Genomic DNA, 25926 nt, shown 5'->3' on the forward strand with positions numbered 1-25926 from the left:
TAATTGGTGAACAAGAACTCGTCAGAATCATGGAGCATGAGAAAACCGGAGAAGGGCACGATTATTCGCTCGTTCGCTGATGAGGCTCTGCCCAAATATCTTACCCTGCAGGCCCTTAGCATAGCCGTTCAGCACCGATCTCCACGAATTCGACAAGATTCTGGACTCATAAGGCTGGTCAAAGGGGAATCTTTACGTGGGACCTTTGACATGCTTGGTTGGATCGCTGTCATCTCTGGTTGGTTGCGAGGTTCAGACTAATGACTCTCCACGCACATATATCCAGGGCACAGATACGGTATTTCCATTACATTTTGTAAGAAGTCCAAAGGAAAAGAAAAAAAAAAAAAAAAGACTGCGACCCGCCGTATATGCAATTAATTCCGTATTTAATCTCTACAGCCCCTATCTAGCCCCTTATACCTGGAAACTAACGTAGTAGTTCGTACGCCATTGAAGCCATAGTGGTTGTCCAACACTTGTATATTGCCAACATATATTATCGAATTCCAATTAGCCTTGTCCGCTAATTTCGCGTATCCTCTGTAGCCTACCACGGAATTTCATTTCCGTTGTATTGGTTGATGCCCGGTGCGTTTTCCCATCCGGGCACATGGATGTTCAGGAATTTTCCGGTTTCTGCCTGAGTAGAATTGAATATATTATGCAGTATTGCATTTGCACTTTGCTCCACGGTCAGGTCGGCATCCTTCCCCCCAAGGTCCGTCTTTACCCACTATAAATCAAGTGTCAGCATCAGCGAAATCCCGCATCCTGGTGACAAACCTACCCCCGGGCAAACAACGAAGAATGTGAAGCCTTGATCCGCATAATCCAAGGAATACTGCACCATGAGCATATTAAGGGCTGCCTTGGATATTTTGTAGGCTGGTGTAGGCATGTGCGTGTGGTATCTCTTCGCCCGTGTAATCGAGCCAAGTGTTGTGGAGCTAATGATGATCAATGCTTAATTCAATGGTGTGAATATGGACACTTACATGGTAACAACCTTTTTTAGGTTGCCCTTTTGCAAAAACGGCATAATGTTCCTGGTCACCAGGTGGGCGCTCAACACATTGCTCTTCAAAGTCGAGTCGAGATTATTCCTATTCGAATTAGACGGTTATCTTCATTGAGATACAATGAAGTTGTAAACACACATTGTGTGAATGCCTTCCGGTGTAAAAGGCATGACTCCCACTCCATTTATCAAAACATCCAAGCCCTTGCCCCCGAGAGACTTCTCAATCTGCTCCACGGCTTTCTGGACACTCTCCTCAGACGTTACATCCATCAACACAAACTCGACACGCCCGGGATACTGTGAAATCAAGTCTTTCAATGCATCGGTGTGTCTGCGCGCGGATGTGAAAACCTTGGAAACCTCGGAAGGAGGTTTGGAAGCAAGGATGTTACAGATTCCCAGATTGAGGCCTTTCGAGCTTCCGGTGACGAGGTACGAAGCCATTATCTCTGCTTTCTTTTCAATTTGTAAAGCAATGGGTGAATAGGAGACAGAGATTAGTTAGATATGGGATAACAAGAAATGACCGTGGTATGGCATCACTGGTCTTGCGTCAGGGCTTTTGTCATCGGAACTCTAAGCCGAATGAATGGATATTCTCAACGCTTTAAGCAGACAAACTTTTGAGAAAAGCTAACCACATTAATTCATAGTTCATATCTCCTGGACTCTGATTGCCGTTCCTGCCTAGGCTCTTCAGCTAATCCACAACCTCAGTATTCAAAATAGAATTGAGCAGCATCCAATGCCGTCTGGCCATGTTGGCCCGGTTGTTCCGGATCCAAACCCATTTTCCGCCAGAAGACGAAGTAGATCCTCGCTTCCCTTAATGACCGCCAGAATCAACATCGTGTCCGCTTTGGATGTTAACATGGGATCAAAGGGCCCTATTTCCATCAGAAGCCTTATCACGTCTGCATCACTGCCCTTCGCCGTATCAAAAAAGTACCCTCTTTTTATGTGCCTTGCGGTGGCGTCACTTCAGCGCCCTTGTCTAACAGCATTCGAACTAATGCTAGGCCCCCGTTTTCTGCTGCAGCGCAAAGGCATCATTGGTAAATTCGGCTTTTCACTTTTCGATCAACACCACTATCCAGCAGAATCCGCACTATCTCGGCATGCTGGTGCTTGACCGCAAGGTATAAGGGAGAAAGAACCCGTCGACGGCCAATATGGTGGTCTTGAGCAGGGATCCAGATCAGTCCATGGGTGTGCAGGTATTCATACTCTTGTGCCACATCAATGATCTTCTTTGTGCCTGGTTCGTCCTCCCCGTCTGCGCACTCCTCATATGGGACATAAGGGTTATAGTAAAGCGATCTGTCCATACGCTTCATCGCACACGGGTTGGCACCTTGCTCGATGAATTTCAGTAATGCGGTCTTACTTCCTAGCTTAATGGCCCTCCACATCTCCCAACCATTGTGATTGTGGACATTATGTCCATACAGGAAGATATTCAGCCGCCCATACATGTTGCTGCATGTGCGGCTCAGGACGCTGGTCTCGGGGTATTTCAGTTCGTCGGCAATATCGAGGAAAACCTCGATTGGTAGATTCAAAACGAAAATAGTCGTGCTCATAAACAGCCACCTTGCTGTGGCGTGACGTTTGCTAAGTAGGGTTGCTTACGAAGGAGCCGACAATAACAAAAATTGTAATGTGAATGCAGAGAAGCAACCAGCCTCAACATTCACTTCTAAGCACGACAGCAAACAGACGTCAATGCTGCACTAGACCTATAGGCTACAGGTATCTGCCTGGCGTGAATGGATACCTTCTCCTCTCCCTCGCTTTCTCTTTCTCTTCTTCTCTTCCTCTTCGTACAAACATCTCATTACATTTGAAACTAGCTTCGAACATTCATAATATCACTCAAGATAATTCTCATCGGCTGCGGCAACAGTAGCTATGGCCATTATCTAGCCCAAAAATACTTCTCCCTTGGGTTCCATGTCTACGTGACATTTGCCAAGTTCTCTGATATGACTTATCTGACATGGGTCTCAAACAACCCCACTTCGCTCTCGATTTTACAGACTGCTACTCAATTGAGAATGCATACAGAACCATTAGCCTGGGATGGGGCGGAAAACTGGACACGATCTTCCACACAGCAACTCTCAAAATATTGGCATGGCGATCGAACTGTCTCAAATTACATACAGAGTCACCAAGATGTTTTGCATTAATGTTGCTAGTACCATTGAGCTGAACTGTGTCTTTGTGGGCGTGGTGATTGTAGCGAAAGGGTCCATGCAGTTCGTTGGCAGCCTGTCGACTTCCCGGCCCAAGTCGACCCATCCGGAATACTGCGCTAGCAAGGCTACTTTTGATGTGTATATTTGTGAGATGAAAATCATGATGCGTTCGCTAGGTGCCCTTGCCAACATGTTCAGTCCAAATAGACCTTGAGACAAGCCAGCTCAGGCAGCTGCATTTGGACCAATTGTGTAGTCTTGGGCTTGTTCACATAACGAATGACTTGAAAGCTCACCTATTTCCAGACTCCCTATCAATTCTACCGGCGATCTCAAAAAATTCTGCATAGATTTTCTGTTGTCCTTCATATCAGCGTTTCTAAACAGTGCTGGATATTTCTGTGTCCATAATTTGACACCCATCTTACAAGGAACACTCGACAGAACACGCTTTTGTTTATCAGATGGGCACTTTCTCTGGTGAGCTACTGTGCTTCTTATATAATGCCTTGGCTTGACTATTTCATGCAGTCGGTAAGTATGGTAACTCATAGGGTGAATACTGCCATATATACAATTATAGTAGGCTGAGTATTTCCAACTGCAGCTCCTTACAAACAAAAGAATGGGATTGCTGTAGGTGACCTGAGTTTATTTTCTTGCCTGAGCAAACAGCTCTCCGGACATTCAACGCTCACTCATATATATTGTGCTGTTGGTCCCTGGCCTTGTGCCTCTGCCGATAGAATAACACATGTCCTATCAATTGTCGAACTGTAGGGAAAAATGAAGAAACAGCCAACTACACTTCGTCCTATGCACTACCATATCATTACGCGTTTGCTAACGCTCTGTAGAATCACCCAGTCGCCATAGTTCACCGTTTTCGTTGGAAAAGACCAAACCCCCACGGCCATCCATGCGAGCATTGTTCAAGGGAGAGCAGATCCTCTACTTGCTATCATTGGTAATGACTTAATGAAGATGTCGACAAAGGGCATTGCGATACTTGATGATGTCGATGTCGATGTCGATGCATTTGGGGGCTTTGCGAACACTTACACACTGGCACTTATACGACGCCTAGCTGCGCCTCAACTGACTCTGACAGACCTATAAAGATGAGAGGCAGCATAGTTCAAACGCCGATATCCTAATGGTCTATAACCGCGATGAAAAGGCCGGACCCCAACATCAAAGTTAATAGAAAGAAAGAGGCTCAAATCTTGTCTACTACCATCTAGGTGTCCAATTCCGCGCTTTGAAAATTGAAGGCCCTTTTGCATCGACCAGCTCAAGGCCCAGCATTGTCCATCATGCCAGGTTGTACATTCAGGCGACCAAATTCCTGGTCGAGTCGTTGCGTCAACAGTCTCAAGTCTCTCTACCGTGATCTTAGAGCTATCATCCACATATCTTCAAGCGCCTATCTAGCTTGTGATCTCTTGGTTGTTACTCAAGTAATACTGGACGAATTGAGCCTGGAGGGGGTCTCCGCGTCGAAAATTGGCTATCCATTACGCCGCATGTCAGCTTCTTCTGGGGTTGGTCAAGCACAAAATATTTCACGGGTAATTGGGATCATTTAGTGACATCAGAACATATTTTGTAATGACAATAGTGACTTGAAAGGGCGTTTTGGAAGAGGATATACTAATACTCTGCTGGCTTCTACGGCATTTGATCTTGGCTACTTTTCATGGTTACCGTCAAGAATGCTTTGCATCAAGGAAATTGTGCATTAATAACAAACTAGATAGTTGAATACTCAATGCGATTACCAGCCCCGGCTGGCTTATCCCGTATCTCCCTGGGCCCGAACCATTCAGGAGCGAATCTCCTCCCAAGCCCATGTTAAGTAGGATATCTTCCTTCGCCAGGAGATTCCCGGCATTCCCACCCACTTTAGTCTGTAGTATCCAATTGAATAGAAGCGTTATAAGCTAGCCTTTGGGAATTGGCACGGCTTGTTTCTTCCAAGGTCCTTGCCCAGCCCTTGGCACTCTCCGTTCCCGCTTGCATATCGCGCGAGATCACAGATAAGTGTCGCTGAAATACCGCATATGTATTTTTAAGCGAACAGGAAAGCACTGTATGGCGAGAGGTGCTCTTTTCAGACAGGGCCTCGTACAAGGTATTCAAAAATGGTCTCGCGAGATCACTTTATGCCCATGGCATGAGATCCTTAGGGTTGAATACATTTAGAGCGACATGGACGCATTCGTAAGGTACCTCTTGGCCCTAAATACGAAAATGGAGATATGCCCTAAAATGGGTTTATCTACGAATGTCAGTTACTTGGCAGCTGTCACGCCAAGGTGAACCATTCCGCAAAGCAACATTATAAAACCCTACATAGCCCTGACTATCCGCGGCAGAAACCACTTACCGGAGATTCCAAAGACATCTTAACCAAAATGGCATCCCTCCTCCCCTTACTCCTGCTCTCCGCCGTCTCAGCCATTCCTACCCCCGTGCAGAATAAAACTACTCCATCTCCATCTCCCTGGGACGCAGGCGCAATCACTCAATACCCAATCCACTCAAGCTGCAATGCAACTCAGCGTCTGCAGATCGAGACTGGCCTCAACGAGTCCATCGCTCTAGCTAATCACGCTAAGGAGCACATCCTCCGCTGGGGGAATCAAAGCTCGATCTACCGGAAGTACTTTGGGGATAGACCTTCTTTTGAACCGATTGGCATCTATGAACTCCTGAGCAGCGGAGACAAGGGAAATGTGCTTTTCCGATGCGATAATCCGGATGGGAATTGCGATAATGAAGGTTTGTCTTCGTTCCTTTTAAATGCTTAGCATCCAAATTAACACCGGTCGACAGGCTGGGCAGGCCACTGGCGTGACACAACCGCGCCCAACGAAACCGTCATCTGCGATCTAAGCTACTCAACTCGACGGTCCCTAACCACCATGTGCTCCCTCGGCTATACAGTTTCCAACACCGAGACAAACACCTTCTGGGCCGCAGACCTTCTGCACCGGCTGTTCCACATGCCTTCAATTGGACAGAATTGGGTTGACCATTTCGCGGAGGGGTATGATGAGGTTATTGAGCTGGCCGCTGGTAATAAGAGCGTTTCCACGAGGGACACGGACACGTTGCAGTATTTTGCGCTCGAGGCTTATGCGTTTGATATTGTTGTTCCAGGGGTTGGATGTCCTGGAGAGCACAACCATGAGCATGAACATGAGGATGAGGATAAGGCGGATGGTGGCAATTTACCTGAGGTGAGTAGTTCCCTACTGGAGGTGGCTGTTGCGGTTGGCTAATTGACTTAGAACTGTCACACCCACGAGGGAGGGGAGGTGCATTGCACTTAGCTGGACGAGCGCAGGGAATATCCGGGCATGCTCATGCTACGGAGGAGGGAGCTTGAGAGTCTGTTCTCCATGCCTATATGCATTCTTAAAGCCTACCCACTGTCGGAATCAATTCCATGATTCTGAAACAAACAAGAAGTAGTTAATGAATTACCAATTGCTATATGAGAATAACGATTTTTTTTTTTTTTTTGGTTTTTTTTTTTTTTTTGGAGCAATAAGGGCAAATTCCTGCCATGACTGGCCACTGAACCATTCGGCTACCCGAATTCTTCCCTCAGTAATCATCCTCTACCTGCCTTACCAAATTCGCAGATGACGAGTGCGTTCAATATGGCTAACTATAAGAAGTTTTCACCGGCGCTTGCCTTTCCCTGGGCATTGTTAACCACTTGCGCTTCATAGGATCATCCAACCACCGCAATTTAGCTTCCTCGTCAGCGAAAACAGAACTCCGATGATTATTCACGCAGACATCGTCCAAAACATGACACAGCCGCTACACGCACTAATCAACAACAGGATGCAAGAATCAACAACTTGAGTCGTGGTTCTCGACGACGTTGATGTTAACACCTTTGCTAGCTTTGCAAGCACATGTACACCGGCACCTACACGACTCCCAGCCGAACAATCAACAGCATTGTTAGAAAGAGCACGCCTAAGAAAAGGAAGTATCAACTGGACGACAAAGAAGCCTCGGAAACCTTCAAGTTGTCCGCGGCTAAATTGGAGGTTTGCATGATACCGAAGGCATGGTACCGAAGGCATGAATGGATATGTCGAGGCTTGAAGCTCCGAATTGGTCTACACGGTTCACGCTGTCTATTCTATCGAGGGTATCTGTGCAATCATAAATCATCCTAATCACAAAACCTACTGTCTCTTCTCCACATGCTCCAAAAACCCCTCGGAAAACCTCACCACCTGCTGATAAACCTCCTCAAACCCATTCGTCCCACCATAATACGGATCCTGCACAACTTCACCCCCACCGACCCGCTCATGCACAACACCCCCCTTCCCAAAATCCCCAAACAGCCTCACCTCCGCAACCTTAACATCCTCCCCATTCGTTGCCGCCGCCGCCGCCGCCGCAGCAGCCTTACTCCCCTTCTTCCCGCCACCTTTACCCAACGTCGCAAGCACGGCAGCCCTCTCATCCAGCAGATCGCGTAGGTTGTACTTGTCCATGGCGAGCAAGTAGTCGAAGGTCAGGAAGTCCTCGCGAGTAACTTTGCGAGCGGCGTGGTTGTAGTTCTTGATGCCGTGGGAGCGTAGGGTGGTCATTGTGCGCGGGTCTGGGGGTTCCATAACATGGTACGCGCCTGTACCGGCGGAGTCGATTTCGTTGATTTGGGGGTGGGAGGAGGCAACGTTGCGGAAGACGCCTTCGGCCATGGGGGAACGGCCTGTTCTAGTTGTTAGTGGGGTGTAAAACAGAGGCATGGCGGGGTAGTGATGGAAGTGAGAACGTACAGATGTTGCCGAGGCAGACGAAGAGAACATTGACCGGGTTGTTAGACATAGTGATGTCTCTGGAGCCGTGTGATACTTTGGTGGTATGGTAGTATGAGCAGAGCGTCGAAGCTGGTCTGTTGATAGCGAGGTGGGGTGAAAGAGCTTTATCGATAATGGCGCGTGTCTCACGTGAAATGCGGAGCAATACGAATACGAGAATAGGACAGACGCATAGTCCACGACTATACGAGACCAATTGTTATAGGCTAGGGTGAATAAAGGACACTAAATACTAGATGATCGATGTTGCATTGACCGGTACCTGTAAGTGTATGCATCCCGAAGTATATCCGTGGTTCATGAACACAGGCCCATAGAGTCCTATGAACTACTACATATTCCATACCGTCTACTCTGTGCATGAATCAATCAGGCAGTGTCATTCTCATTCTACATAGTGTATTCTATTCATAGAGTACTTGTACGGTGGTCAAACTCTGCAGCCTGTCTATAAAAAGAGTGTGGCTGGTGAGTGGCACCTGTGGCGGTGCACTGTTGTCCCAGTGACGCTGCCATTGGATACCGCTTGGCAACCAGCCATGGACGCTTTTGATTGTTCCATCTCGGTTCCTTTTCAGATCCATTTTTTTCACCTAAAGGTCCGGGGTTTCTTCTCTCATTGGACACTGACCCATTAGTGGACTGTGTTCTCCCGTCCTCGTGGACGCACCGCCATCTGCATCGTCATCGGCATTCCGAACAAACACTTCTTCTTTTCCAACTACTTGAGACTGTTGCTCTTCATTCTCTATCCTACTACTCTACGTGTACTTGATACACAGTACCCCATACACTCCATACCCATAATCCCGTCTCAGGAGCGTCTGAAACACCGAACAACGGTCCTGTCAATCCTTACGGCACCCGCTGCTCGTTTTTCGTCGCCCTCCTGCCAATCTCTCGGCTCCCCTGCTGAAACTTCGGATGAGACTGTGATTGGAACAGCGTCTTAAGTGCGACCATGTCCTACAACCGCTTAGATCCAGGTCAGTTGTTTCTGTGGTTTTTTGTTGTGATACCCGTTGCATTCTTGCGCCTGCCCGGTGCATTTTTTCGAGATTCTCTCTTATTTATTACTTTTGTTTTTGTTATTTTATGCCCTTACTCGACAAGAGCTTCTTTTGAATTGTCCTTGTTGATTCCGTGCCTGGGAAATGCAAAAACTAACCCCCGCAGACCCCTACGGGGATGAAGATAATCATATGATGCATCCTTACGCCCAGCGCACACCCTCGCCGGGGCACCCATTGAACGGGTATCAGCTGTCAGATAATCCCTATGCGCCTCAGGGACACCTGGAAATGCCCTCCAGCGACCGTTTGGCCGAGCAACCGACAGTGAGTTTACTCCGCGACGATCGCCACAACAATGCTAATGATCGTAGTACTCGGTGACTAGATTGCCCAATTCCTACGGACATAATGAATCCTACGAAGAGCACGGCCCCAATGTCGGTTACCCTGGTTATGACTACACCCTCGACCCCGAGGCCCACCATGACGCCTACTACACCGAACCGTACCGGCCAACGGCCACGCCAGAGGAGGACTATGACCTGGGACATCAGCCAAACTACCAAGATGATCATACTCCCATTTTGCAGAACCCAGAAAACCCCTTTGGCCCGGATAACTACAGTGACGAGTACCAAGACGACCCGGGGCTCGCCCACACACCCAGTCCGGCCCCGCTCCGGCGATGGAAGACGGTCAAGGAAGTGCAGTTGTTCAACGGAAACCTCGTGCTCGACTGTCCTATCGCACCGCGACTGCTCTCACAAGTGCCCCATGCTGAAGCTCCGGGGCGTGACGAGTTCACGCATATGCGTTACTCGGCTGCGACTTGCGATCCGAACGATTTCTTTGAGGAGCGCTTCACGCTGCGTCAGAAACTGTTCGCGAAACCGCGACACACAGAATTATTCATTGCCGTCACCATGTATAACGAAGATGACTTCCTGTTTGCGCGCACGTTGGGCGGTGTTTTCAAAAATATCGAGCACATGTGCTCGCGCACGAGCAGCAAAACCTGGGGCAAGGATGCGTGGAAGAAGATTGTCGTTTGTGTGATCAGTGATGGTCGTGCTAAGATTAACCCACGGACTCGCGCCGTGCTGGCTGGTTTGGGTGTCTACCAGGACGGAATCGCTAAACAGCAGGTCAACGGCAAGGACGTGACGGCCCACATTTACGAGTACACTACCCAGATGGCTGTAGAACTGAAAGGCCATCACGTCTCGATGAAGCGCGGCGCAGTCCCAGTGCAGATGATCTTCTGCTTGAAGGAAAAGAACCAGAAGAAGATCAACTCCCACCGTTGGTTCTTCCAGGCATTCGGTCGCGTGTTGGATCCCAACATCTGTGTCCTTCTGGACGCGGGAACAAAACCCGGAAAGGATTCCATCTACCACCTGTGGAAGGCTTTTGACGTGGAGCCCATGTGCGGTGGTGCCTGCGGTGAAATCAAGGTCATGTTGTCGCACGGAAAGAAGCTCCTCAATCCGCTAATCGCCGGTCAAAACTTTGAATACAAGCTGAGCAACATCCTCGACAAACCGCTCGAGTCGTCGTTTGGTTTTATCACTGTCTTGCCGGGTGCCTTCTCCGCCTACCGATTCGTCGCTCTGCAAAACGACAAGAATGGTCAAGGTCCATTGGAGCGGTACTTCATGGGTGAGAAGATGCACGGTTCGAATGCAGGTATCTTCACTGCCAACATGTACCTGGCCGAGGACCGTATTCTGTGCTTCGAGATTGTGTCCAAGCGGAACTGCCGTTGGTTGCTGCAGTATGTCAAGTCATCGACCGGTGAGACTGATGTGCCGGATCGTATGGCGGAATTCATCATGCAGCGTCGTCGTTGGTTGAACGGTAGTTTTTTCGCGGCTGTGTATGCCATTGCCCATTTCTACCAGATCTGGCGCAGCGACCATAGCTTTATCCGGAAGACTATGCTGATGGTTGAGTTTATTTATCAAACCATTGCTATGCTCTTTGCTTGGTTTGGCATTGGCAACTTCTTCCTGGTTTTTCATATCCTCACGACATATCTCGGGGACAAACAACTTCTGGGTACGGCTGGTAAAGTCCTAGGAGTTGTGTTTGAATGGCTCTACCTCGCAACTCTGGTAACCTGTTTCGTTCTGGCCTTGGGTAACAGACCTGGCGGTTCGAACAAGTTCTACATGACCATGGTGTACTTCTGGATTGGAATCATGATTTACTTGGCTTTTGCTGCGGTGTTCGTGACGGTCCGATCTATCCAGCAGGAGGTCCAGGAGGAAGCGTTTACGTTTTCTAAATTGTTCACAAACAACCAATTCTTCAGTATCATTGTGTCACTTGGTTCGACGTATGTCATGTGGTTTATCGCGTCGTTTATCTTCCTAGACCCATGGCACATGTTTACTTCCGTAAGTCCAGCCATATCCATTGCACTGCAAACAAGCTAACAACCCAGTTCATCCAATACATTTTGCTCACCCCCACTTATATCAACGTCCTCAACATCTATGCCTTCTGCAACACCCACGACATAACATGGGGCACAAAAGGCGACGACAAAGCCGAAAAGCTCCCCTCTGCAAACCTCAAACCCGGCGGTAAAGTCGATGTCAACATCCCCCAAGACGACGGCGACCTCAACGCGCAATACGAAGCCGAACTCGCCAAATTCGCCGTCAAACCACCAAAGGAGGAAAAATCCATTCCCGAAGAAGAGCGCCAGGCAGACTACTACAAGGGTTTCCGGAGTGCCGTCGTGCTGGTGTGGGTGTTTTGCAACTTCGCGCTTGCTGCAGTTGTGCTTAATTCTGCGGGCATGGAGGAGTTCAGTGAGGATACTGAGACCACGGAGAATACGAGGGCGACAATTTATATGGCTGTGATTCTGTGGAGTGTGGCGGGGATTTCAATTTTTAAGTTTATGGGGGCTATGTGGTATTTGGTTGTGAGGATGGTACGTTGCTCTTTGTCCTTCGGATTCGTCCTAAAAGAGGAACCTGCTAACAAAAACAGTTCCGCGGCGTTTAATGGATACCCTTTCCTTTTGTCTACGACTTTTCTTACCTTACGACCCTACATACCACTGCGGGTTCAGTGATGGTGACGCTACGGCATGATGATTGATGATTGTTTGGATTGGTTATTTCTTTTTGATTCTGGCTTTAACTTTGGGTGGATTGAGTGCACGGGATAGAGGATGTACTCTATGTAGATAGATCACTTATGACAACTATGAATATACAATCGGGATGTCTTATCCCTATACTAGTGGAGTTGGCAATAAGTGGTCAACATGTAATCACTCCTTTAAGCAACACTCAGGAACAGGCAACCAAACGAACATCCTCTACTTTAACCAGCACACTCTCTACTCTCCCCCTCAAGCCACTATACCCATACACAGCCCAAAATGACCATGACCTGCCAAGCAATCCTCTTATACTCAGCCCACTTCATAACAACCGTCTCCATCATCGTAGCAACATGCCTCAACATTATCTTCGCCGTCCTCAGCGTCATCTTCCATGATCCTCCCGTGGATTACGGCGATTACCATCATCGTTGCAATTCTGTTCGGATGTGTGGTTGTCTGCGTTTCGGTTATGGAGGGGCTGGGCTTGGGAAGAGCAGAGGAGAAGGAGACGAAGAAGAAAATACAGAGGCATGGTAAGTGGCAGGGGTCTGGGTATTCTGGATCTAGGATTAAGGAGTATCGGAATCGGAATTGAAGTCGGAGTACTAGTGTTAGTACTGGTGCTCTTCGCTGGTTTTGTAGACGGGATGAATGAGGAGACGCAGTTGAGGTTTGAGATGTAGATTTTGGAGGAATTATTAAGGAAAATGGTGAGAGCTTCGAGTGTTGGGGGATGATATGATGGAACTAGGCTAATGCACTAGGCTTGCTTTGCTTTGGCGTTGGTGTTTTTGTTTGCTGGATAGCTGAGGTAGTTATTGTCATTAAGGTGCCCGGTTGGTGTCTATTAAGCTCAATGTTTGGCGTCTAGTTGGGTTGGTTTTCTGTTGATCACTGTGGAAGATGCTATGTCATATGATCTGATACAATGTACTCGGACACATACACGCGGTGATGGTTCTCAGTATTGCGTGCATAATTGGGATGTAGAAGTCGCTGGTCGCGTTGATGGTTGGGGTAGAGATGGATTCTGGGGTGCCATTTTCTTTTGGACCGATTGCCAGCGTATGAGCTTGGAAGGAGATAGACAGGTTTATATTGTGCGTTGGAATCCATCCACCTACGGGGACATGAAGACCCATGTCTATTCAGCACCTCCCAGCTTAGTTCTTGTCCAACTCCTCAAGCCTTTCCTTTTGCACTTTCAGGATACCCTCTAACATATCAATATTGACACTCAGCTGTTTCTTCTCGTCAACTTCCGTCCCTTCCCCCGAACCCTCTTCCTTTCCACCGGTCCCGGAACCATCACCGTCACCTTGCGCCATGCTCTCACCTTCACTTTGACCCTCACTCTTCTTCTGTGCTTTCTTCCTCTGCTTATCAATCCCAACATCATATCCCAACCTATCCGCAACCGTCATACAAGGCACATAACAAACAAACACAATCCCAACAAAGATAATAAGCGCAGTAACAAACGGAAGAATGGTGTCAAATAATCCACTCAAAAATACTAGAGGATGTTGCCCACGGTTGAAACGGATCGTTTATGGTAGGGGAGCGTCACTTTCGGTACAGGTGGTTGGTAAGCCATTTTGACGGTATGTGAGCCTTTAATACAAGGAGATGGGAAAAGAGAGATGAGGTGAGGTGAGGTCCAAGAGCTTCTGATTATGTCCTTACGTCCGGCGCCCATGCTGCGACATACAGGGTATGTGTAGATTGTCAGTGGCCCATATTACAGACCCGGAGGCAGTTGGAATGCAGCGGAGCGTCACTGATTTTAATGGCAATCACCATTGATAGCAACCAGTCAGTGTAAGTTTCCTGCAACAGGTTGCAAGGGCTAAATGTTCTGAATGAAAGAGCTGTTGCCATTTTCATGATAGACACCTGTATTTATGTGGATGGAGTGTGATTTTACCATGCTATGTACATAATGAACCAGTAGAGACTACGGTATACCGCCCTGGGTAGATTTAAGCTTGTCCCTGCACTTCACTATCTGCTCCAAAAATACTTTTCTGTTTTGGATGCGAAGGAACCCAACCTCGAGGATCGGCTCGTGGAGATAACCAACTGGAGAGAGCTTACCTGTTTCCACACACAGCCAGGGCCCCTCGTCAGCAGCTCTTATATACAATCGGGGGTTCACTTCGGAGGAGCATGTTTTTGGTCCATATATAAATATGGGAATGTACTTCTATCAGCGAATCAGATAGTTCAATCGTTATCTGCTCCAGCATCATTGGTCTAGTGGTAGAATTCGTCGTTGCCATCGACGAGGCCCGTGTTCGATTCACGGATGATGCATTCTCTTTTGCTTTCCATTTTTTTCTCATCAATCGAGATGTTTTCCTATTCTAATTACTACCTTTCTACTGAGTATTACTGCTTTGACTGCACGCACAATGCAAACCCCCCGAGAACCAACCCCATCCCCAGCCACGTCTCTTTGGCTATCATCTTCCGCTCCACGTACCATTCCCCGAGCACCGTAAACAAGAATGCGCTGGAATTCGCCAATGGGACTGTCAAAGAGAGTTCTACCGGTAAATCTGTCAGCTTTTCCACTGTCAATTGCAACAATAGGGAAGGGATATCCGTACCATGCTTCCCAACAAGGAGAAAGAACCAGACACTCCCGGTTAAGTTAACAACGAGCGGGATTGAATAGGCGGGTGTACGGAGGAGATTGAAGACGGTCCAGAGGAGGGTGGTGAGTTTCTGTTTGAGCCAGGATGGTTTGGATGTGGTGGGATTCATCCATGCTGGTTGTTTCGTTGCTGGTGTTGGAAGTTTGTCCTTTTCCTCGCTCTCCTCTGTCTCGTCCTCGTCCTCGTCCGTAGTATCCTCCTCATGCTGGATTTCATTATCATCTTTTTTATCTTTTTTCTCCTCGCAACTCTTCAATGGCGCCTCCTTTTCTTGTGGTTCCGGTTTTGTACCCCGTTGCGCCTCCTGTCGCGCATTAAAGTCCGCTGCCGCGCGCCGGATAAACGGTGTCGTAAAGCCCCATGCTACACCGACGAGAAGAAAGGAGAGCACGTAGTTGAATATGGATGGGGCAGGTTCGAGGATACTAGCGTCGGGGTCCATTGCGTGTGTTTATGGTTGTTTATTGTAGTGGTTGAGATGTGTAATCTACGGAGTTTATGCGGAGGACAAACGGAGATAGCGGGATTCTTGGCGGTCAACTACATACACTAGACAACGTCACCAGAGAAACATCAATAGTAAATAAAACAGTAGCGGCCCCGATATCAAGCAAAGAATAAGTGATGACAAGTACTGCCTTCCCGGAGGCGAGGTCCAGAACAGAAAACTACGCATGTTAAATGTCACCAACGCCGCTGCGGTCCATTCCCCTGCCTGTCTGTCAGCATGCATATCTCCTGCTTATTATTTTGAAATACAGGGATCACTCGCAAACTAGGGTTTGGAAATCATTCGTTCCCAAGGTTGGTAGGATCAAAAGCACACTTAGGATGTCGGATGATCTAACCAGCTCTGTCTTGTCTGTCAGAGACCGAAAATATATATATTGTTACGAAATACTACCTGGCATTATCTATCAATGCGCAGGACCAATGAGTGATGATAAACTCACAGAAAAAAAAAAAAAAAAAAAAAATCTTGTTTGAAGTAAAAATTGGGGAACGCAAGAGCACGAGTCTCTCGTAAGCAATAAGAAAGATCACCTCCGGAAGAAACACAAAACCCTAAACTATAGTTCCACAGAATCATAACCATCGGTTCCGTCGCATCCACTCCACGCGTCGGATCTTTTCCCGCTAATGCTTTTACTCCTACAGGGTCGAAAGCTGAGAGTGACTGACTGAGGAACATGAGAAAACACAGCCGGCAGTTTTATCGGGGAATCGGAGACGTCCATTGGCTAAGCTTTAAATCGTACACTTCGTGTAGCGTCAGATTGGCCGTCACTAGACTATCTTTCTACTCCCCAGACTGAGACATTTGCGTACTGAGAAGACAAATATTACAAAGATGAATAAGTGGGCACTAACAGATATAAAACGCCTCAATACTCCCTGAGATGCACGAAACCAAGCAAGGCTTAGTCACTCCTTCCCCATTACATTGTCATAAAGAAGACGATATCCTGAGGCTAAACGGATTCACAAACCTTCTCCTCTGGTCTAGCTCCGTATCCGCCGACTTCTTCACGGCCAAATCCTGCGAAGTCGGCAACAACATCGACTTAGGCCATCTGCTCTCCATCACCGATTTCCACACCGCAATTGGTCACAGCGGCACCTGGGAAGACATAACCGAATACGAAACCTTTGACGAGGAAAATGGAAACCAACAGGAACAAATCTTGAGCCCCTTCGCACCCGTAACTACAGGCCTCATCCGCCGCATGGATTACTGCAGCGAAAGCACAGGAATCACGAAGATGGCGTGTCTAGTCGGAATTGGTTCTGGGGTACGGGTGGTGCGTTGACGAATTGGTATGTGCCGAAGGCTATTACTACTTGGCTTAATGTAAACCAGTCCCATTTTCTTGTTTATGTATCCTGCTGATATCGTGATAAAATGTCGGAGTCATGATCCAAGCTGGACGGAATATTAAGCAGATTTACTATAACAATGGTGGCCATGATGAGCTGAAGGGTTTGGATGTTAATGAGACTAACGCTGTTGACTATCGCTTTTCTCTGCCTTATTTACTGGACCATGAGGAAAAGCCGGATTACAGCAGTATGCCAAATAGTCTCGAGGCGCGAAGTGATACAGAAGTAAGTGTTGATCTCAAGCATGACTATGTGTATAGCCAGCTTGATCGAACGCTCTGTAAGTATTCATGTTCCTGTAAGTAATTAAACAACTGGCTTATGCTATACAAACTACAAAGCTACATCATTTGCCTTCTCCCCAAATACGGCGGAGGAATCTTCAGCAACCTTGACCCAGACCGACACTACCAGCACACGAACTGTTCAATCCCGTGCAAGAACCAGTAACTACACAATCAATACATCCAAAACAGCAAGGGAATTTTTGATATCAGCAGCGATACTGGATTTCTTGCAAATCGTAAAGATCTGCGAAATAAAATCTTCAACTTCATCAGTGCTCGGAGTTTTCCGCTGGAGTGTGATCAAATCCAATAATCTCCAAATACAGCAAATTAAATACCAGAGCCAAGCCATCATGTCTCGCGAATATGCTCAAGTATCACCTGAATGCGAGTTCCGAGAAAGGTCGTTTCTCTTGCCGTCCACTTGAATTTATATTCTAGGTCTACAGCACCATTTCCCTAGTCCCAGACCATGAAGCTCTGTGTGAGTTTCTTGCACAAGAGATCTATCTTCGACCCGGCCCGCATTGAGTTCTACGCGCCACAGCCAGACGCCTTCGCGTGTGTCGATTGTCAGAGGCGCGAGGTTGCCTATCAGAAGAGAATAAGGCCTGGAAAGTATTTATTTTTCGGTATCGCGAAAGTGGAGCTTGATGAGTTCGACTGGCTCCCACATAGATTTCTTATGGCCATCACATCGGACGTTTATCGGCTAGGGCTTAGGGCCCATGGCCACTATGAGGAAAAGAATGGGCTCGCTACTGGTGACATTTAATCGCAGCTTTCCTGACAAGACAGTCGTCGATGTTCGATCGCGATGCACGGCCCCTCCACCATACGGGGACGATACGGATTATGAGCCTAATACGTGCCCTTGAACGGAACGAGATTACAGTGCATGTGTCGGAATATCTGGGAAATGAAGTGGGGTCTTGAGTAAACCTTCTTTTCAAAGGAGTATCTAGCATGGTTTTCATTATGATTAAGGCTTCTTGATGACGAAGGGAGCCTTTTCCTTCAGATCAGCTCATCCCACATGGGAACCATCAGTTGCTGGATCGTGTAACAGACCCCCTAGGCTTGAAACGTCTATCGTAATATCTCAGCCGGATGGAGCTGTGGCTATTATGACCGCTCCTATGGCCTCGGAACCAGGCCCAAGATACATATTTCATGTGGCCTTTCTGCTGTCAAACCTTAAGCCTTCCACATGTTGCAAGAGTGTTTACATCGACGCTTATGGACAATATATCCGGTCCAAAATTTGTGTATCTTGAGTTCCACACTTCAGATGCGTCACTCAGCCACTTAGTGGCAAGGCACCATGTCCTTCTCGATTCTCAGCTTGGAATCACCACTGGCGGGATACAGTATGTTTTTGCTCACCGTCGATGATCCTCCAGAGAAAATGTGAATCTTTCCACAGATAAGACGTCCAAGTCACGGTTGCGGCTATACTAGCGAACTATATCGCACATTTGCCGTCATGTTGGACCGACCTGATTTCTTGATTGCGTCAAGTGTGCTTTTTTATCTTGCGAATAGGAGCAAGTTAAAAGAGCAGCATAAACAAGCTTCAGCGCCGGATTCATCTGATGACGAGCAGCTTTCCGACATCCTTGAGTATCGGGTTTGGCGCAGAGATTGGCAATTCTGTCTTGAATGCATGGCGATGTTTAATTTTCCCAAGTTGTCGAATCAACAGGCAGCTAGAAGCTCGATCAAATCCCAACTTTCTAAAAACAAGTCATTATTAGGCTAAATGCAAATAAAATGTCACAGGGGGTATAATATTAATCAATCAAATAACGATCCTTTCCATCACTGCGGAATGGCAACAACATTTCCATCGTTCGACTGGGCTGACTTATCATTCCCACCCGTAGCCCAGCACCAACAAGTTCCGGGCGACTGATCCCCCGTCCCCTCAATGTTATACGTAGCCCCAACATCAGACCGAGATTGAAAACTGTTCATACTACCACACAGCCCCAAACAATCATCGAACGCGCTGAACACCGTTGACGCAAGATCCTTTTTACCGCTTCCACCAAAATCAGCGTCACAGACGATTTGATATTCTTGGGAGCTGGATCCGATAGTGATCATCGTGTTGTTTTGGCTCGGGCACACGGAAGCGGAGACAGATGAGGATGAGGTGTATGAAGGTTGCGTCGATGTAAGCGATGTGGTAGCGGTGACGGAGGCTGTTGGCGTTGTTGCTGTTGCTGAAGCTGATCCTGTCATTGATCCTGTTGAGCTTGCCGCTGCAGGGGACGATGTTGCAGCCGCTGCCACAGTGCCTGTGCATATTAGTACTTCTGCTCAGAAGAGAACAAGACAGACCTAACACACCATTGGTGCTCTTTTGACTCAACCCAACACCCAACCCTATAGCCACAGCAATAATAACAGCCCCGAGAACCGCAATGGCAAAAGCAAGCCAGAATGTTACTTTTCGTAGCCCGCAAATTGTGCTCTGGGGTTGTACCGACACCGGTGCCGGAGCCGCCACGGGCGCAGGAGCCGCAGCCGTCATGTAAGCTCCTGGTGCAGCATATTGGATGGGATATTGGCCGTGATAGTGGTGGACTACTTCCGGTCCAGGCTGCACGACTTCGAGTCCATTGACGACGCCAATCTCTTTATGGGTATCTGAGGCCGTCATGATGGGTATTATTGAGTAAGTAAAATGACAAGAGAATATGTACTGGCACGGGTGTGGGCGACGCTAGATTAATTTATCCGCAAAGCAAAGCCATCTTTGGCGCACTATTACATGTAGGGTTAGATTCGGGATCGTCGGCCGGCGGCTATAAATGACTTATAATATGGATTAAAGGCAGCAGCACAGACCCAAGCCGATCGGCTTATTTAAGGGTTTGTCTGAATTTTTTTGGCCAATTGGAAACCTACTCCAGAATACAATAGCCGCCCAGCCCCAGAACGTGCATTGTAGGCTCCATTAATCCCACTAATCTGAATTTGAAATCAGCCTCGCATGCCGCTTGCCTAAAGGGATATCACTATGAAAATTTACAGGTAGCATTAGGGGATGCTCAAACTATACCCCTTGTGGAAAATGCGTAGCACTCCGAGTGCTACTGGGAAAATGGGTGTGTCCCTCGCTAGAAATCTTGATTTTATGTATATATAGCACATGGACATCTTTTATCTTATATAGTCTCTTATAGACCACTTCATCTCAATTATCATTCTATCCAAGGCCTCAGATTGTTTGTAATTCCCTAGTTCAGCCCCCTGGCATGGATGCATACGATGAAGGCGACTTTTACGTCGGTCGTCCTTGTACAGAGCACAGGCCTATTTCATCATTGAATCCAGCCACCTCTGAATGAAGATATGCGATGCCTTTGGTCCGGCATTCGAGGCCTGGGATTTCTTATGGTGGTAACTCCATACTAGTACCGCTATTATACTGATCAAGTTATGTAGGTAATTATCTTGTGGTTAGCCTCTAAACCCCGCAAACTGACCGCACTAATATCACTAGGTATCCGATAAAGGTAGAGTATAGTCTTTGCACACAACAGAACGTCGTCGCAACTGCTTTATGATACAAGCGTTCAGGAACCTCTGCGCTGAAAACGCGTCTAAAACTAAAGGGAATACTTGTGTAGATAAAGAGAAACAAGGGCCACTGATTGATCAGATAATACGGGACACAGTAAGTTCAAAACATTCTATCCTAGATAATATGAATCCGATTCAGCCGCATATACCAGCCAGAAAGAGCTTAGCCAGGAGCTTCTACAGGACAAAATTTGGATTATATTACAACTGCCCGTCTCCCATTCCGCACTGGCTCTAAGTAATACTTCTATTCTCCGGGTTCCCTGCATTTCGCATGTGATCCAAATTTGTCTGAATGAGCTCCTTGGAAAGTTAAGGCAGTTTTAGACAATAAAAAGAAAGGGTCAGAGTGGTCTGATGAGTAGATTCAGTCACCACAGTCAAGGCACCCTGCAAGATAAATTACTGATACTTTAAAGAAATCGCATGGACTTGCATAAAGTATCTGTCGCTCAATATCTTGGGGCCAAATTTTGATGCCAACGATGAGGAATCCCAGGCGCGCTTGCGACATTATGCATTGCTGGACTACGCAGCCGAGAATTGGGGCCATCATGCAAGAAAGTAGTCTTTGGACGATTCTTCGATTGCGGCAATGTTCGATAACGAGTCGTTGCTAGTTATATCAGCGCAGGCCCTTCCCATCCTGCAGAAAATTCCTGCCTCGGTGGTCGAACCCGACCTGCTGCGCAAAAGGCCCAGAAACATGGGCTTGACGAGGCTCCATTTGGCTGCATACTTTGGCATTAACAACAAGGTGTCGGAGCTTCTTGAGCAGGGTCATGAATGCAACATCAGAGGCTTTTGGGGCAGGACACCGCTGTCGTGGGCGGCGTATGGAGGCCACACGGATGTGATCAAGACCCTGCTTGAAAGTGGCACTGACCCCGAACAGCTTGACTACTGGGGCACCGTTCCATTGGCCTGTGCCGCCGACCGCGGCCATGAAGATATGGTATTGGCCTTCCTCTCGCGAATTACCGAATCTTACCAACGGACGTTTGCATACGGCCACATTCTGTCGAGCGTGATCCGAACTGGCAACGCACGACTCCGCAATTTCGTACCCAGCATCGAAGATTTGCGAAGCTATCGAAACTTCCATGCCCAATCTCTCCTCTCCGAGGCAGCATACTATAGGAATAAGGTGTTTGTCGAAACACTCCTGGCGGAGGGATTTGATGCCGATACCAGAGACTACGGGGAGAGCCACTCCTGGTGGTCCAGAAAAGGCTCCACCCCATTGATGTGGGCCGCTCTGACAGGCCAGGAATCCACGATGCAATTATTGTTACAACGAGGAGCCAACCCACACTCTACCGATGACAGTGGCCGCAACGTACTTTCATACGCCGCTGAAGGCGGTTTCGGGTCGATCGTCCGATGGTTTGTGAATATGTGCCACACTTCGTTGTTGCATGGTATTGGGGGTCGAACCGCTCTTGCCTGGGCGGCCTGCAACGGTCACGACTCGGTGATCAGGCTCCTGTTTGACCTGGGGGTAGACAAGGGTGGTCAAGATAACCATGGCTGGACGGCGATTGCACGGACTGCCGAAGGGAGTCATACATCTTCTGTCAAACTTCTAATCGACCTGGGTCTGGACTCACGCATTCTCAATGCAAGTGGATGGAAAGCGTTAACTTGGGCTATTGATGCCGCAAACGAGCCGCTGGTCAGGGTGTTGCTTGAAAACGGAGATGACCCGAACTCTCGGGACAATGATAGCCAAGTAATATTGTGCGAATGGAGTCCTCTGCAATTCGCAGCGCGACAAGGCCATGTGGGCGTGATGAAGGCACTCCTGGACCATAGAGCCGGTCCTCTCGACGGCAGAGACTGGGAGTTTGGCAGAAGTCCCATCTCACAGGCAGCCGAGTATGGCTGTCCAGATATGGTCAATTTCCTCATTGAGAAGGGCATAGACCCCGACTCAGAAGATATCAACGGGGACCAGCCGTTCCAGAACAATGAGCGCAAAACACCAATGATGTGGGCGTCAATCCATGGTTATCGAGATGTCGTTGGGATATTACTCCAGCATGGTGCAAACCCGAACGCCAAAGACCTCAATGGCCGAACCCCACTGGTCTGCGCGGCTGAGTATAGTCGTGTGGACATCATACGGCGCCTTCTGGAGTGCGGTGCCGAGTTCGACAACCGAGATGCCTACAGCGGCCGTACCCCACTGTCACTAGCTAGTCAATACGGATATACGGCCGTGGTCAGGCCGTTGCTGCAGCAAGGGGCAGATCCCAACTCGAAGGATGATGATGGTCAGTCATCGCTGGCATGGGCATCTGAGACGGGTCACGAGGATACTTGCCAGGCTCTTCTTGACCACGGTGTTCATCCTGGTAGGGAGAATTCCTGATGTTTTGATAGCTTTTCGGGGTCGACTTTGGACACGAAGGATAGAGAAATTAAATATAAATCAAACTACAATAACGTAATTCCCGAGCCACCCGGCCACCCATCCATCTACCATCTACTTTATTGGCATATTTATCAACCACAACGCAGTAATATTGACTATATTATCTCTCTGGACAAGCATTAGATCTATGCCCTATATTTCCGCATTTTCCACATGTCGGTAATCTGCGCCTTGGTGGTTCTGGCTGCGATTGAACTGGCGGAACTGCCTGGTTTAGAACTGGTCCAACTGCCTGATTTGGCAGCTCAACCAGCTGAAATACCTCCTGAGCCTCTCCCACTGATACACCCCCCTCATGAGCTAGTCGTCTCTGCGTACGAGCCCTCTTTTTCTTTGTTTTCTCATTTTCAGTGCGTAATTGCTTGTTTTCTTGCTCAAGTAATATGCCTTGATGCATTGCAATTTGGCAGCCTTTAATAAGCTGGTTTAGTGCAGTTTTTGAAGGTGTTGGGGGGCTGTTTGAGCGTTGTTTTAGGAAGGTTTTGATTGATGAGGCTTGCTTTAATAGCTCTTTGACATTTGCAGGTGTTTTGGGGCTGAAGATGCTTGATCGACTGGTAGGGCGGCTTCCCGGAGGGGTAGGTGTATGAAGCCGAATGTCAAGCTTTGATATCACTCGATTGGCATTAAGTGGTACTAAACCAGCCGCTGCAAAGCTATTTTTAATTGTGACTGATTTGAATGCCTCTGCACGTGCAAGTGGATATGCCATAAGAAAATCAAGCTTATCAATGTGGTTGAAACCAAGCCGCTGCTTTTGATCAACCATGGTACCATACACGCGTTTAAGCGGTGAAAAACAACCAATATCAAGAGGCTGTAAAAGATGTGATGAATGTGGTGGCATACAGATTGATATGATATTGTTTTTAGCACAGATTTGGTCAAATTGGGGGGTAAGATGACTACCATGGCCGTCAAGGATTAGAAGTCGATATTTGCCTTTTGTATGACTGTTTGTGGCTGGAATGAAGGTTTCTTCTAGCCATTGAAGGCCAATTCCATCTGTAGTCCATCCATTCGGGCTAACTTCAAACCGCCAATCCCTAGGGAGCTCTTCAAACCAAGCTTGTTGATATTGCTTCCCTTTGAAGATTATAACTGGTGGAAGTGCCCACCCACTTGCATTAATTGATTCCACCACAGTTGCCCACTCACAATTCCCTGGTTGTAATACTGAACGCTGGCCATAGTACTCTGATCGAGTAATCACTCTTGCAGTAGATGTAAGGCCCATTGCAAAGCCAGTTTCATCAAAGTTGTAGATATCTTCATTGAGGATGCCGTACTGCTGAATTGTAGCTTGTATAGTATCAAACCACCCCTGAATAACTTTTGGATCCTCTTGTTTTGCACGTTGGTAGTCATATCTTCGAGAAAATCGTGTTTGAAGCTCTGGGTGGCGTCGTACAAAGGTTGATACCCAGTTCTTGCCAACAGTATCAGTACCCCGAGCTGCAAGCAATAAATTGGCCATTTCTTGCACCATTGTAGGCCGAGGGGCTGCTCCACGCAGATCCATTGAGAATATCCATTTAACAAGCGATTCCTCTTCAACCTCTGTGAGTTTATGGTTGTTGGCGCGTTTTTCAATGCGAAATTGGTGGCCATTAAGGCGATCAGAAAGGGTGGAACGCGGTATGTTAAATCGACGTGCTATATCACGGATTGAGCTGATTTCTCCTTTTTTTAAAGCTTCTATAGCTAATAAGATGCGTCCCTCTTGTTCCTGCGAGTTTCGGTTCGATCGAGAGCGATTTGGTGGCATGGTGGGTGGTTAAAGATGGGAGAATGCATAGAGACGCCAAAAAATGGATGGGTGGCCGGGTGGCTCGGGAATTACGTTAAGAGACAAAGGGTTTATCGATTATTCGGGAGGGTCTAGAAAGTTGCACATATGCTTGATGGCAAAGGAGGAGCTACATACAAAAATTGTGGCAAATCCTTGATCATCCACATAATAATGAGCAAGGTACATCAACTATAGCTAAGCATCTCGAAGGGGTACAATTCTTGCAATGTCACTGCTGGTTACATTATGCAGCAAGGTGCCAAAACTCTGCTCGCTCTGCTGTACTAGTAAGGGTGATTTTGGATTAATAACTACCGAAGTGTAGTCGGGGAGAGAAAATGCTGCGTTTCAGAAGTACACAGTTAGCCCCGTTAGTTCTCTTTAACCAAGGATTAAGAAGTAGGCCAAGGAAGGGACCGGGGATGGGGATGAGGCTTACAGAAGGCAGGGATCAGTTGCATGCTTTCCATAATTGCACAGTTGAGCAAGGTGTCCTGCTTCGAGATGTACTGGGTGATTTTCTCCGTCCATTGGGAGATTTCGGCTCTGAGTGCATCTTGGAAGGCTGGGTTGGCTGCAAGTTGACTGAACAAGGTGCTGAGGACGGCAGAGCTGATGTCGACGTTGGCAAAGAGAATCTCATCGAGTGTGTGAAGAAACTAAGACCAATTAATCATCCGAGTAATTACAAAGCCACACTTTTGATATGGCGCCACCATCCTACTTACCTCTGTTTGCTTCATCTCATGTTTCTGATTGGCTACAACACCAACAGCCGAATTCTCTAACTGTTCCACTAAGCAGGACAGTGTTATGGGCTAAGCCCGCAGTGCTAACGACTAGCTATCACACAAAAGATTTCGTCGAGGAACAGGGGAACGGATGTCCGATCGGACAGCCCTATATACAAGTGTACATCGTGCGGGGTAGGTAACCTGGTAACCCTCCGATCATCCCTCCGGATAACTTATCTTTCATTCTACAGGCGCAGCCTGTGGCAACAGCCACGATCTATATCTTTTAAGCCATTGAATCACCTGTAGTGGCCATGAGT

General features: G+C 47.7%; 12 protein-coding genes and 1 non-coding gene across 13 annotated transcripts; 7 read left to right on the forward strand and 6 right to left on the reverse strand.

Moving 5' to 3' along the window:
- Positions 1 to 448: 448 nt before the first annotated feature.
- EURHEDRAFT_384297 (short-chain dehydrogenase-like protein) lies at positions 449 to 1582 on the reverse strand. The gene is made up of 4 exons (XM_040779610.1): positions 1161 to 1582; positions 999 to 1106; positions 791 to 950; positions 449 to 736 (listed from the first exon to the last, which is right to left on the reverse strand). The coding sequence occupies exons 1-4, from the start codon at positions 1466 to 1468 to the stop codon at positions 551 to 553; spliced, it is 762 nt and encodes a 253-aa protein (XP_040641142.1). The 5' UTR covers positions 1469 to 1582; the 3' UTR covers positions 449 to 550.
- A 491-nt stretch (positions 1583 to 2073) lies between these two features.
- Positions 2074 to 2607, reverse strand: EURHEDRAFT_384298 (ankyrin repeat domain-containing protein; the record flags this gene model as incomplete). The annotated part of the gene is made up of 1 exon (XM_040779611.1): positions 2074 to 2607. The coding sequence occupies one exon, from the start codon at positions 2605 to 2607 to the stop codon at positions 2074 to 2076; it is 534 nt and encodes a 177-aa protein (XP_040641143.1).
- Positions 2608 to 5642: 3035 nt separating this feature from the next.
- On the forward strand, positions 5643 to 6563 carry aspf2 (major allergen Asp F2; the record flags this gene model as incomplete). Its single annotated transcript, XM_040778728.1, has 3 exons — positions 5643 to 6009; positions 6064 to 6470; positions 6522 to 6563. The coding sequence occupies 3 exons, from the start codon at positions 5643 to 5645 to the stop codon at positions 6561 to 6563; spliced, it is 816 nt and encodes a 271-aa protein (XP_040641144.1).
- A 582-nt stretch (positions 6564 to 7145) lies between these two features.
- Positions 7146 to 8340, reverse strand: ltpA (tyrosine protein phosphatase LTP1). Its single transcript, XM_040781154.1, has 2 exons — positions 8043 to 8340; positions 7146 to 7975 (listed from the first exon to the last, which is right to left on the reverse strand). The coding sequence occupies exons 1-2, from the start codon at positions 8089 to 8091 to the stop codon at positions 7440 to 7442; spliced, it is 585 nt and encodes a 194-aa protein (XP_040641145.1). The 5' UTR covers positions 8092 to 8340; the 3' UTR covers positions 7146 to 7439.
- Positions 8341 to 8635: 295 nt separating this feature from the next.
- Positions 8636 to 12508, forward strand: chsA (chitin synthase class I). Its single transcript, XM_040781155.1, has 5 exons — positions 8636 to 9070; positions 9261 to 9421; positions 9469 to 11496; positions 11544 to 12041; positions 12101 to 12508. Exons 1-5 carry the CDS (start codon positions 9046 to 9048, stop codon positions 12113 to 12115), a joined length of 2727 nt encoding a protein of 908 aa, XP_040641146.1. The 5' UTR covers positions 8636 to 9045; the 3' UTR covers positions 12116 to 12508.
- Positions 12509 to 14461: 1953 nt separating this feature from the next.
- On the reverse strand, positions 14462 to 15351 carry EURHEDRAFT_409681 (uncharacterized protein). Its single transcript, XM_040781156.1, has 2 exons — positions 14834 to 15351; positions 14462 to 14770 (listed from the first exon to the last, which is right to left on the reverse strand). Exons 1-2 carry the CDS (start codon positions 15321 to 15323, stop codon positions 14613 to 14615), a joined length of 648 nt encoding a protein of 215 aa, XP_040641147.1. The 5' UTR covers positions 15324 to 15351; the 3' UTR covers positions 14462 to 14612.
- On the forward strand, positions 14467 to 14537 carry EURHEDRAFT_t42. The gene has a single exon. It is a non-coding gene; the product is annotated as a tRNA-Gly (tRNA).
- Positions 15352 to 16281: 930 nt separating the features above from the next.
- On the forward strand, positions 16282 to 17950 carry EURHEDRAFT_521239 (uncharacterized protein; the record flags this gene model as incomplete). Its single annotated transcript, XM_040786839.1, has 5 exons — positions 16282 to 16683; positions 16826 to 16987; positions 17027 to 17042; positions 17104 to 17423; positions 17513 to 17950. The coding sequence occupies 5 exons, from the start codon at positions 16282 to 16284 to the stop codon at positions 17822 to 17824; spliced, it is 1212 nt and encodes a 403-aa protein (XP_040641148.1). The 3' UTR covers positions 17825 to 17950.
- Positions 17951 to 18431: 481 nt separating this feature from the next.
- EURHEDRAFT_294711 (uncharacterized protein) lies at positions 18432 to 18932 on the forward strand. The gene has a single exon (XM_040778248.1). It carries the CDS (start codon positions 18536 to 18538, stop codon positions 18809 to 18811), a length of 276 nt encoding a protein of 91 aa, XP_040641149.1. The 5' UTR covers positions 18432 to 18535; the 3' UTR covers positions 18812 to 18932.
- EURHEDRAFT_375298 (uncharacterized protein) lies at positions 18871 to 19717 on the reverse strand (the record flags this gene model as incomplete). Its single annotated transcript, XM_040778729.1, has 2 exons — positions 18871 to 19352; positions 19405 to 19717. The coding sequence occupies 2 exons, from the start codon at positions 19715 to 19717 to the stop codon at positions 18871 to 18873; spliced, it is 795 nt and encodes a 264-aa protein (XP_040641150.1).
- Positions 19718 to 20507: 790 nt separating this feature from the next.
- EURHEDRAFT_294810 (uncharacterized protein) lies at positions 20508 to 21104 on the forward strand. Its single transcript, XM_040778249.1, has 3 exons — positions 20508 to 20519; positions 20564 to 20737; positions 20827 to 21104. Exons 2-3 carry the CDS (start codon positions 20624 to 20626, stop codon positions 20968 to 20970), a joined length of 258 nt encoding a protein of 85 aa, XP_040641151.1. The 5' UTR covers positions 20508 to 20519; positions 20564 to 20623; the 3' UTR covers positions 20971 to 21104.
- A 1520-nt stretch (positions 21105 to 22624) lies between these two features.
- EURHEDRAFT_419581 (ankyrin repeat domain-containing protein) lies at positions 22625 to 22912 on the forward strand (the record flags this gene model as incomplete). The annotated part of the gene is made up of 1 exon (XM_040783329.1): positions 22625 to 22912. A coding segment is annotated over one exon (288 nt), but the record flags the coding sequence as incomplete, so codon positions are not given.
- A 2024-nt stretch (positions 22913 to 24936) lies between these two features.
- EURHEDRAFT_409686 (uncharacterized protein) lies at positions 24937 to 25712 on the reverse strand. The gene is made up of 3 exons (XM_040781157.1): positions 25601 to 25712; positions 25312 to 25531; positions 24937 to 25213 (listed from the first exon to the last, which is right to left on the reverse strand). The coding sequence occupies exons 1-3, from the start codon at positions 25613 to 25615 to the stop codon at positions 25068 to 25070; spliced, it is 381 nt and encodes a 126-aa protein (XP_040641153.1). The 5' UTR covers positions 25616 to 25712; the 3' UTR covers positions 24937 to 25067.
- Between the last annotated feature and the right edge of the window lie 214 nt (positions 25713 to 25926).

This window comes from Aspergillus ruber (assembly GCF_000600275.1).
Source record: "Aspergillus ruber CBS 135680 unplaced genomic scaffold scaffold00005, whole genome shotgun sequence".
Lineage (NCBI taxonomy): Eukaryota > Fungi > Ascomycota > Eurotiomycetes > Eurotiales > Aspergillaceae > Aspergillus > Aspergillus ruber.